The following is a 12,858-nucleotide window of genomic DNA, read 5'->3' as shown; positions in this document are numbered from 1 at the left end:
GTGCCTGAAGCTGTAAGTATCTCTGCTCCACCAGGAGAGCTCCTCTGCCTTCTGCAAAGTGCTGTGAGCTCAGGAGGAACAGACTTCCTCATTAATGGTCACAGGCTGGTCATTAGATGGTCACTGAATCTTTCTTGATGACCTGTTAATGAATTTCCCGCTGACTTTTTGTGAAGATTGGTCAAGATAGACAGTATAAATAATTTATAGCTGAGCACCTGGCATGTTAATGGCCTTTGCTCAGCAAATCTAATTGACACGGTACTGCTAAAAGGAAGTACATCCTTCCTTGTTTCTCAGGTGTAAATATTTCATGTTGAAAGGAAACTTTGGATTCTGTGTTTAAAAATATGTTCAAATATTTTATTTAGGGGGGAAATTATTTAAGAATTTAATAAGGAAAAAAAGTCTTTATCTTACAAACTTTTTTGACAAATTTTCCCCTTAATGCTTTGTTTATTAAAAAAAAAAAAAAGATAATATTCACCTTTAAAAGGCTTAGAGGCCTTCACAGTGGAAAAGTCATCTCTCAGTGGGTGCCTGTTAGCTGCAAGAGCCTGGAGAGGTGTTAACACCTGTGGTGCCTAATCTCTGTGAATCACAGATAAATTGGCCAGAAACCACAGTCCCTCCAGTTGTGATCTTACAACCTCTCAAGGGCTAAAAAGTTTCAACTGGGCCTTGACTTGGTGGGAAAGCTGCAGGAAAAGCCCAAGAAGTGGCAATGATACAACAGACAGTACTCTTCCCTCTAGAATTGGTGATAATGCCATAGGGTTAATTCATTCTTTGAAGGAGCCTGTTTTTGCTTTAGTCATGCAGGAACCTTCTCCCATTTTGAGAATGATTGGAATCCACCAATGCTGCGATTGCTAGGCATTTCACAGCCCTGAACATGTGTTAAACTGGATGACTGTGACCAATATATTCATAATCCTTTAAGGTTTTGTGTTTTCATTTCCACGTGTTTGAGTATCATAGTTAGTTTATATATAAGATATGTAATTGTTGTAAGAAAGTGGGTTTGAATCTGTTCAGATGTCCTGGGAATGCTCAGGAAGATCTTCACATCCCATTACAGGTTTTCATGCGCTTGACCCTCATTAAGTGGTTCCCTAACGCTCGTCTCATTCCCCACAAATAGCTGCAAGATTACAAAAATCTATTCACTGCTTCTAGATGGCACTTCCAGAGCCCTCCTTGTGTTGAGAATGAGGAACTGAGTTTCCAGAAAGGTATCCTGACCATTCAGGAGGTTGTGTTGCAAGGTGGTGGTTTTGCAAAGAGGTGTCCTGACCACTGCTTCCCAGGGCATGCAAACTGTCTTTAGGAAGAGTGTTTGCCCTTCATCTTACATTTGGTGACTTTGCTCTAAATGAGATGAAATTATCTAATTGTCCCATTAACCAGAGATTCAATTTCATACCTTTTGATTATGAATAAGACCTTCATCTCCTAGTTTCAAATACTGGGGTATTCCTGTCTCCTTAGCGGACATTGCTGAAAAATGGTGTTGTGGCATCCACTGTAGGTAAGCTTTCTTAAAATGACAAAAAGCAATTCAGTTCTTACTTTGGTTCTACACCTTTTGTGGTATGGATATGAGAGTTCACGCAAGTTAGAGGAGCAAGATGCTTTCACAGAAAATCATAAATCATTTCAGATAAATAAGAGATTTATTTAATAACTACTCATCTTCCTGTTACACAGCATCCTGCATTTGTTTCCATAGTAAAAAATAAATAAGATGCTCAAATATTGTCAGAGGTTTGAGAAGGACCATGTACTGACCCAAGGTAGTATATTTTTAAGAAAATACATTGAACCCAGATTGACTTCTCACAACATCTCAGTAGAGAAAATAACAAAGTAGTATTAACATTATATATGTATTATTTTTTTACCATGAGCTGTGGTCAGTCAGCTTTAACATCCTAGGATCAAAAATTGAAAGTGTAAATAAAATATGACTTTGGTCTCAGCAGTAATATCAACTCCATGGAAATACTCTCCTCAGGGGGGAAAACGCTCCTTAAATCACAACACTTCCTTAAATCACAGTGTAATTATCCATTACAGAAATGCACATAACAGTTTAGAAGGCTTGTTGCATATTAAGACAAACAACTTTGCATCAGTGAATAGATCTTTAACTACATGGCTGTGTGCAGTACACCTAGTTTTAACCAGTCTTACCCACACATCCAAAATGCACATGAAGTACCATTTCCATTTCTGCATGTGCTCTAGCTGGAACCCCAAACCCAAGTGGTACTAACACAATGTAAGGCTGCCCAACGAAAATAAACTAAAGTGAAGGCATATCACATTTTCAATTCTCACTGTATCATAGAATCATAAAATTATAGAATAGTCTGGGTTGGGAACTTAAATATCCTCTAATTCCAGTCCCTGCCACGGGCAGGAACATGTTCCACTAGACCAGGTTGCCCAAAGCCTCATTCAACCTGGACTTACACACATCCAGGGACTCACAGCTTCTCTGGGCAGTCTGTTCCAGTGCCTCACTACCCTCACAGTAAGGAATTTCTTCTGAATATCTAATCTAAATATACCTTCTTTTAGTGTAAAACCTCTTTGTCGTATCCCTACACTCACTGGCAGACTCCCTCTCCAGCTTTCTTGTAGACTCCCTTTAGGTATTGGAAGGCCACTATAAGGTCTCCTCGGAGCCTTCTCTTCTCCAGGCTGAACAACCCCAACTCCCTCAGCCTGTCTTTATAGAAGAGGTGCTCCAGCTCATTGATAATCTCTGTGGCCTTCCTCTGGACTTTTTTATAACAGGTTCATGTCCTTCTTGTGCTAAGGCCCCTGAGTGGAACGCAGTACTCCACGTGGGGTCTCACGAGAGCAGAGTAGAGGGGAAGAATCACTTCCCTTGACCTGCTGGCCATGCTGCTTTTAATGCAGCCCAGGATACGGTTGGCCCTCTGGGTTGCTAGTTCACAGTAACAGCTCATGCTGAGCTTCTCATCAACCAATACCCCCAGGCCCTTCTCTTCAGGGCTGCTTTCAATCCATTCTCTGCCCAGCCTGTATTTGTTCTTGGGATTGCTCTGGCCCAGGTGCAGGACCTTGCAATTGGCCTTGTTGAAATTCATGAGGTTTGTCCAGGCCCGCCTCTCAAGCCTGTCCAGTTCCTTCTGGATTACATCCCTTCCCTCCAGCATGCTGATCACACCACACATCTTGGTGTCATCAGCAAACTTGCTAAGGGTGAACTTAATCCCAATGACCATGTCACAGACAAAGATGTTAAACAGCACTGGTCCCAGTACTGACCCCTGAGGAACATCACTTATCACTGATCTCCACTTGAACATTGAGCTGTTGAGCACAACTCTTTGAGTGTGATCATCCAGCCAATTCCTTATCCACCAAGTGGTCCATCCGTCAAATCCATGTCTCTCCAGTTTAGAGACAAGGCTATCACTGGCTATCAGCTTCAAATGTTTTGCACAAGTCCAGGTAGATGATGTCAGTTGCTCTTCCACCAATGCTGTAACCCCATTGTAGGAGGCCATGAGATTTATCAGGCACAATCTGCCCTTAGGGAAGTCATGTTGGCTGTCACCAATCAACTCCTTATTTTCCATGTGCCTTAGCATGTAAACATTAAATAAGCAACTCTGCACATATGTAGAATTTCTGCTCCTTATTGCATGTACCTGATGGTTATTTCCATTCATACAGTAAAACATTTCCCAGACAGTGGTAACTTAGCAACGAACATGTATCTTTCTATTGACTGTCCCTTGGAAATGGTACAGGAAACAATATTCTACAGGAGTCTACCAACCTCTTTGCAGAAATGTTTGCAAGGCTGAACTAACACAAATGTGATTGCATGTCTGTTTTGCCTAACCTTTACCTATTTTTAAAGAAAACATTGAAATCTTTAGTTAAGTTGGCTATTTTTAAGAAACCATAGTCTTTCATTTCCTTGCAATACATGGAACACTTGGTGAAACAACACAAAATTGAATCCTGCTCTAATGTAACATTTAATCTCACTTTTATTGTATTTATTTTCAGAAAATATATTGAACACCGGCTGCAAGACAATTAGATGTTTTGGGGCATTTCTAACAACAACTGGAAATTGACATTCCCTACATATATACATTGTTTAAATCAACACATCTACTGATTCAAGAAGGAATCCTTTTTTACAAATTTTGAAATAACTTTTTTTTTTTCTATGTAACAGGTGGTTCTGCTAATCTAACCTGCCGAGCTTTCTTTGGATATAGTGGAGATGTCAGTCCTTTAATCTACTGGATGAAAGGGGAGAAGTTTATTGAAGATTTGGATGATAGTCGAGTCTGGGAAAGTGACATCAGGTAAAAGAAAAAAAAATCTCTCAAGCAATATCTTTTTTTGATAGTTAATGTAATACTTGTTATCACAGACTAATTCAGGAATACTTGCAGTCTGGACCCCTTTTTTGCAACATCCATTCTTTATCTTTTCAATTTCATCATTAGACAACAGAAAAATGCAGCAAAACCTGATGTTAGAGAGTTGCAAAAGCAGAGTGGTTGCCCAGCTAGCACAGTAGTGTAACAAACTGGGATTTGTATAGCCACTTCTTCAAACTGTGGCAAACTATAGCAACCATTAGCACAGTTAGTAAGAAGAAATAAAGAAAAGTAAATACATCCAGAAAAGCAGGTCAAAAGAAGTTTTTTAAAGCACATAGCCTTAAATAAATGCTGAAGTCTGACTTCTCTTTTTGAATGTTTGATTTCTCTTCTTCAAAGAAAGAACTGAGTTTCCTGGAATGTTATTTGCCCTGTGAGATCCAAGACTCCTGTTACGTGGGCAGGTTCTAGCTGCTGAAATATTTGTTATAGAAAGGATCTGGCAATTCACGTCATGTACTTATCCTGCTTCTAAAAGTGTTACCTCATTTGGAAATTGAGAAAACAGTGTTTTTGTATTGAGAATAACATGTTTGACACAGCTTTCCAACTCGTATCCAATATGAAGTACCTACTTGGGTCTGAAGAGATTCCTTTCTTATTTACAATTCTGTGTGTGTGAATGACTGTGTTTGTATATCATGCATAAACCCAGAAATGAACGCAAAACTAAGCATGCACTACAAAGGAAGTTAAATAACCACAGGTGTATTATCCTCAGTGATTTTCTACAATAGAACATCATGAGTTTATTTCCCTTTCAGCTCTTACATAGGAATTTACTACCTTATCAAAAGACAAGTCACACTTGTTTTCAGTTTTAGCTTGGAGTTCTTCTGTATAATTAAATTAAGGAAGAAGCTTCCTTTACCAAAATCAAGAAGGTCATATAGACATTCAAGGTCTCTGTGTCCCCAGACATAGGCAAAATGGAGGCATATTTCACCCCAGTGCATATCAAATTTATTTTATAAAGCTCAGGACAAATACACTTAATTGAACAAGACAACTAGATAAGTTACATTTCTCATATAAAGCTCTTCCCAAGCCTTTCAACCAGACTTGGCATTTTGAAGGCTGACGAAAATGTGTCAAAAACCTCTTTACAACTTTCTTGTTTTGTGGAGGGAGGACCCAGAAGACTGTTTTCCGCTGCTTTTGTCAGGTGTGAAGTGAAGGAGCAGTCTGTAGCAGTTTGTCACTTGCTTTGCTTCTAAAACCACTGATGAGATTGCTAAGAGGGAAAGAAAGAAATTGGAAAACAGCATTAAGCAGGTCTTTGCTTTTCCTTAGCATCTGTTAGAATGAGTGGCATCTGGCATTCCAGTTCCTTCTATTGACTTATAATACATAGTCAAATTTTATAATCACAAAATATTTTTTTAATTCAGTATACAAATAGTGTATTTTGTCAAGACTCCCAGTGTAATCCAAAACCTGAAAATAACTGTTTCACTTTTCTCTGTTCTAACATTTCAAGACTCTACATATTACTGATCAGGGCCTCCATCAGAGTACAATAATATGTTATCAGTGTGCACATCATCCTGCTTAAATACAATTAACTGTAGCTCTCATTAACATTTACAAAGCCAAACCTCCTCATTAGAAGTGAGGAAGAAAAGTGTGTGATATAATTTAATTAAGATTGCATCAAACCATAACCAAATTTGAAGCCAAAGAGTTGTGAATTGTAAGTAGCAATATTATGTCATGATTATCTAATGCTCCACTGTGATACAAGCAGAACAGAAGATACGATTTCTTTTTCCTTAGGGTTCTCAAGGAACATCTTGGGGAACAGGAAGTTTCTATCTCATTGATTCTTGACTCCGTGGAAGAAGGAGACCTTGGCAATTACTCATGCTATGTTGAGAATGGAAATGGACGCCGTCACGCCAGTATTCTTCTGCATAAAAGGGGTAAATATGCAGGTCCTCACCACAAAATGGTACATTATGGGGGTGGTCAGTTTGGAAAGCTTCCTTTTTATGAAAGTATGTCTTTCTGAGATATTAATAGGCACTAATTGTTTTCCCTTAGCATTCATACCACATCCAAAATAAAATATAAAGGTTGCTGTTTATTCTGGCTGTCACCAGGATAAATACAGTAACACCTTTTAATTATATTTCTATAACAGATGCATTTAATAATTTTAAATTTTAAAAGTAATAAAGGCTCAACAGAGAAAAAAAATAGTAGGAAGTTACAAGTAATAAAACCATAATCATTTTCTTTAAGAAATAAAATCAAATATTAAAAAAGCAAAACAAATACATTCTACTTCTATCAGTAAAATCACCTAAACTTCATCGAATCACAGAATGGTTGAGGTTGGAAGGGATCTCTGGAGTTTGTCTGGTCCAAAACCCCTGCCTAAACAGGGGAACCTAGAACAGGTTGCACAGGACTATGTCCAGGCAGCTTTTGAAAATCTCCAAGGAGGACTCCACAGTCTCTCTGGGCTACCTGTACCAGTGCTCTGTCACCAGCACAGTAATTAAGTGTTTCCTAAAGTTCAGACAGAGTGTCCTGTGTCCACTTTGTGCCTATTGCCTCTTGTCCTATAGCTGGGCACCGCTGAAAAAAGCCTGGCTCAACCCTATTTTCACCCTCCTTTCAGGTACATATACACATTGACAAGATCCCTCTGAGCCTTCTCTTCTCTGGACTGGACAGTGCCAGCCCTCTCAGCCTTTTCTCATGTGAGAGGAACACTAAAGCCTTATTCATTCCTCTAGCCCTTTGTTGTAGTCTCTCCAGTATGTTTACATCTCTTTTGTACTGGTGGGCCCAGAACTTCCCTCCACCTGCTGGCAACACTTTGCCTAATACAGTCAAGAATACCATTAACTTTCTTTGCAGCAAGGGCAGATTGCTGGCTCATATTCGGCTTGATATCCATAGGGACCTTCAGGTTATATTCTGTAAAAATGCTTTCCATCTGGGTGTTCCCCAGCATGTACTGGTACCTGTGATGGTTCCTTCTCAGGAACTTTGCACTTTCCTTGTTAAACTTCAACAGTTTCTCATCAGTACATTTTTCCAGCCTATCCAGGTCCCTCTGGTTGGCAGCACAACCCTCTGGCCTATCAGCCACTCCTCCCAGTTTTATGTCATCTCCAAACTTGCTGATGGTACACCCTGCCTCCTTCACTCAGATCCAATATTGACCACTGGGGTATGCCACTAGTTACTGGCCCGCAATTAGACTTTGCAGTATTAATCATAACCTTCTAGGACGAGCCAATCAGCCAGTTTTCAACTCACCTCACTGTCCATCCATCCAGCCTACAGGAGTTCCTGCATAGTCTGACTGTGGACATTTTCCTTCTAACACATTTGCGTAACACCAACATTTTTCAAGCGAAGACAGAAACATATAAGTATCTTCCTATTTCTACTCACCACTCACATTCAGTTACTTCAGCCTAATGTCCACAGGGATGGAGATAATTATGGAAAGGAGGAGAGTCTCTTGCAAAGACAGGTTCTGATATTCACTTTGTTCACTTTACCTCCCAGAGGGTGCTCCACACGCCTAGGCTTGATGCTCCCCACACTCATGAAGCATCCCACTGGTTTAAGAGAGCAAAGAACAATCAGCAGCAGTGTCTGTACTTTGCTGTCATTACTGTGCTTTTTTTAGTCTGTAAATGTTCTTCTGGGTTCTTCCTACGGTACTGAACTAGTTGTTGCATCTCAATTTATATCAAAGCGGTGAAGCCTTCCCTAATTTTAGTCTTGCAACATGCAAAATCTATCCTAGAGCCATAAACCCAGACAGTGTGATTCATTTATTTAAATATATTTGTGTGTACCCCCAATTAATTGAAAAGAGCTAATTCATAGCCCTTTTTCTGAACACTTCTCAATCTTTCTTATGAGATGTAGATGTAAATAAATAGATGTTCCACTTATTGTGGTATTTGGAATATTCTCTTGAATTTACTGAAATGGAAAATTAACTTATTAAGTAGTTGAACTGCAACAATTTATCAGGTGGTAGCCATGTACCCTATTTCAGATATATTTGAACCCAGGGCAACAACTTTAAAAAACAAACACTCAAATTCAATGTGTTGTCTTTAATAATGAAGTTAGTACATGGAGCACTGGAGATATAGAATTTTAAGGCTTAAATTACTTTGAAACCAATAATTAACTGACTGATTTTTAAGTCATGTGCTGATGGTGAGTCCTTATTTTCCCCTCCATACAAGCAATAACACCAAGACTGACATGACATGTAACGTAATTTTTTTGTTCTGTGACCATCATATCTTTAATCTATCAGTGTATATATAAAATTTTTGGAAGGGTTTACTTTCCTTCCTCCCTTTTTCAGAGAAATCAGTATGTCAAACATATCACAGTATGTGGTCTCATGATGCACAATGACATGCTTAAGAGGAAGTAATCTCAATATTTAATTGCCCTTATAAATAGTAAAAGGTAAAATAGCAAGAGCTCCCACAAAAGATTAAGTAAGACTGAATCTGAAATTGTGATTTGGAAACAAAATCCATTGTGCCCTCAAAAAAACAAAAGGTACTTGTTACAAGCCTTCTACATACTTTGCATGTTGACAACTGTTTGAGTGAAATGATAAATTAACCATGACAGATAAAAATTTGATCTTGTCTCTCAGGTCTCCTAGGAAGAGGAGCTTTGCACTGCTTGCTTAGTCTCCTGTATATCACCATGACAACATTTCGTTTTAGGTTTCCCTGTTTAGATCCATATTTAGTCTCTGATAGGAATGAGTTAGCTGTTTATTAATTTTTGATTATTTGCTCACTTAGAACAATAGGGACCTAACAATTAGGTAAATTTGTTTCCTGAAACTAAAGCATTTGCAGAGGTATTAGTTTTTCCTGGTTTTCTAGTTAGAGATCTCTCTTTTTCATCGGTATAAGCAAACAGACATGGTGAATTTGAAATGTTCACTACTTACCTGAAAACAAACTGATAAATCACTCTTAAACTTCATATGTGGTACATTATCACTCAGATCAGAAGAGACAAAAAAGCAGAAAGCTCTGTTACTGGACAAAAAGTGTTCCTGGGAAAAGAGGTATTTAGAGCTAAATGCTAGAGTGGGGATTCAGGTACAAAATGTAAGCCTTTAAAACAACCTTCTGCCTCTTGCTTTGCCCTGCTCAATATATTCTCTGTAAACATGAACTTCCAGTGGGAGCTTTTGGGTATGCCCACAATTACACATCCTGAAAGGACAAATAGTTGAGAGGCTGAATCACCAGCAAACACCTACATGCATCTTTCTTACTCTTCACTCCAGTCTGTCCCAGAAGGGAGCTATTTACCTCACAGAAAATGAAAGCAGGAGCTGGTGGCAGTCCCTTCACATGCCAGTGCCCAACATGAGCAGCCAGGGCAAGGGAGCTTCTACTTTCTCCCTGATTTGGTCCTGGAATTGAAACCCTGAGCCTCCCACCTCATTAAAGAAAGTTTAGGGCAAGAGCTGTGCAAGAAAAGCTACACTACATTAGGCATCCAGCTTCAGACAACTGCGGTCTAGGCATCTCCCTTTAGCCCAGGTACCATCAGTCCCCATCTCTGGCAGTTTAGCCCCAATTTCCTCCTGAGTTCCTCTTTGTGACTGCCAGTGGAGAAAACCTATGATCAGTATTTTTATGCAGACAGCTAACCATTTCTAGATGCCTACCTTTCCTCAGATGCCACGCATAGGAAACATTTAACTCAGAGCTAAAGGCAGTAGAGCATTTTAAGTATAGCAATGCCAATGCTGTTTCCTCCTCTGGTCCATTCCTACAAAATTTGTCCAAAAATAATCAGCAATAGAGAGTGACCAGAACCCAGGAGATCTAACTTTCATTCTCTTCCTCCAGCTGTTGATCAAATTTCTTTCTATCATTTTTACAATAATAGAGTTACTTGCTCTTCTGTGTGAACAAAAAAGATCTACTTGTTACAATCTGAAGCTGATTTTGTTGCTTAGTGATGATAGCTATCATCGATCATCTGTAGCAGTTACAGGTCAGTCTTCAACTAGATAGAGGAACCTTCTAGAAATTAATATTGAGGGTGGTACTGACAGTAGCTAAACCCAAATTTATTAATGACAAACTACATACTGCAGATGATGTAAGGGGTGGATCATACACTACAATTCTATTTTTTCACAGGCTTTTAATTCAAGAAGACAAGCCCATACGTAATAAATAAAAATATAATGCATAAGAAGAAATAATGTTCTTCTACAATATTACATCTTCTAAACTATGACTTTCATGCTGGATCAAATCCCTTGTGGTCTTATTTAATTGTAAACTTAGGTGGTAATACAGATTATTATTTAATTTTGTGGCTATTTCTGTGGAAATTCTTGACTGCGTGTCTGCAAATAAAATACCAATGCAAAAATAATCTCAAATTCTATGCTCTCCTAAGTTTTGAGGGTTGGTTTTTTTTTTCAGTTTTTCTTATTTTAAAAACTAAATAACATATTTATGGTTTTCATGGGACACCCATCAGACCTGTGGGCAGGTAATACATTTTATGCATTTTTTTCAAAGTATCTCCTTCTTTTTCTTCCATTTTTTCTCAATGTTGTTTACTCTTCTGTCCTGTGCCTCTTATATCTTGGGTCTGTTTTCTTCTGTCATAGGGCATCTATGGGGCTTTTTGACCCTAACATATGTAACTGAGGGATGGTTAAAACAACTTTTAAAGAGTTTTAATAAAATATATTGTTTAGAGGAAGAGTTATTCTATTTGAATTTGCCCATGAGAATGTATGTTTGAAATTAAAGCAAGTTATTTTTTTCCATAGGAAATGCTTCTTGAGGAAAAATTTAAGTAGGCATACTTTAAACTCTTTGCCTGTGAACACATAAACATTGTATTAATATTTCCAAATATTGGAAGCCAAATTATGAATAGTAGGAAATTCTGAATATTCTTCATCCAGTTATTAATGGTAATAGAATTGCTGAGAAGCACCTTAAATTACTGTGTCGTTCACATATTAATGTAAATCTGTTTTATAATGTCAGGACTTGAATAATCTAAGTTTTTGATTTCACGAACATTTTCAATGACTAGACACAACTTCACAAAGCAGTAGGCATGAGTGACAATTAAAAGAGAAAAGAAACGACAGTTATCATCTAAACTCCATGAAGAAACCACAGGAGTTACAATTCCCTTTGCCATACTGCTTCATGATGTTTCGGAAATTTCTGAATTGGCACTCATCATGTGAGATACGAGAGCAAGGAGTTTCATATTACAACTTCTGTTAATTGTTCTTAATTAACTGAACATTTCAGCAAGACTCTTAAGTCTCAGTGGAAGCAAAACTTTTGTAAAACACAGATCCATTTGGTTTGCTAAGACCTCACACATGTATATCTTCCAGCATATAAGGCATTCAGCTTTTGCTCTGCACTGTAGGATAAGCTGTTCTGAGTTCCTCTCTAGGTTTTAGAATTGAAAGTGAAATTTGATTTGATTTGATGTGAATTGATTCCCCCCTCCCCCACCATTAAAGAAGCCATCATAGGTCATTAAAGAAGCCATCATAGGCCATTAAAGAAGCCTTCAGGTTGTCTTGTTCTGAGCAGTGCAAAGATTCAGTACATGACACAGGAACAAAGGTGCATGACATGGGGCTTCCTGACTTCTTTCCCCAAGCCTAACCAATAATGACTACTCTTTTTACACTCAATCTCATCTAAAATCAGTAAATTAGTTGTGTACTAAAGAATGTTTCTGTCTGTTTGACAGAAACTCTTCATAAAACTCTTTTCTTCATCAGTAAGGTTTCTATCCTTTAGAAAACTGGAGTAAGACATCTCCAATGAAAAGATTAGTCAGATTACTTACCATGTGCCTAAATCCAGCTCTCCTCTGAAGAGATGTCAAACAAATTGGTTTGTTAAACAGATTTCTTTTTAAAACAGCTTTTGTTCCTCTTTTATCATAGTTCTTTTTATATAATGGCTATGTAAGTTCTTTTCTAACCCTGATTGACAAGGAAGAAAATATTTTAAAATAAAATAACACAAATTGTTCTTATAAACCATTCAGAGCTAAATTATTCATTAATGCTATCCATAGGAAGAAATGTAAACAGTATGTTTTATGATCTTACATCCTTGGAACTTGGTACTCCATTTTTCCCCACATTTTGGCACCTCCCAGTGCTTCTTACATTCATTTCTTTCAGCAGATCTAAAAGAAGTAATTGTGTGGGATGTCTGATTTCTGTAGCACAATAAGCAAATAGAATCTCTCCTAATCAGTAAGGTTTTAAGTCATATAAAATTTATTTGCGGAAGCTAACTAGAGATTAATTCAAATCTGCATATCTGCAACTTTTTTTCTTTCAATCTGAAGTATAAACTGCCTTTAAAATGCAGTG

The 12,858-nt window shown here is 38.0% G+C and overlaps 1 protein-coding gene across 5 annotated transcripts in view; it reads left to right on the top strand.

Moving 5' to 3' along the window:
• The window catches only part of IL1RAPL1 (interleukin 1 receptor accessory protein like 1), a 764,863-nt gene that overhangs the window by 730,849 nt on the left and 21,156 nt on the right, over positions 1–12,858 (top strand). For all 5 annotated transcript variants that reach the window (XM_013192689.3, XM_066980474.1, XM_066980465.1 and 2 more), the window contains exons 7-8: positions 4,232–4,364; positions 6,222–6,367. In XM_013192689.3, the coding sequence (XP_013048143.3) occupies positions 4,232–4,364; positions 6,222–6,367 (279 nt within the window). The remainder of the gene's footprint in view (positions 1–4,231; positions 4,365–6,221; positions 6,368–12,858) is intronic.

The sequence above is a fragment of the Anser cygnoides genome, chromosome 1, assembly GCF_040182565.1.
Source record: "Anser cygnoides isolate HZ-2024a breed goose chromosome 1, Taihu_goose_T2T_genome, whole genome shotgun sequence".
NCBI classification, from domain to species: Eukaryota; Metazoa; Chordata; class Aves; order Anseriformes; family Anatidae; genus Anser; species Anser cygnoides.
This window is presented reverse-complemented; position numbering and strand designations above follow the sequence as displayed.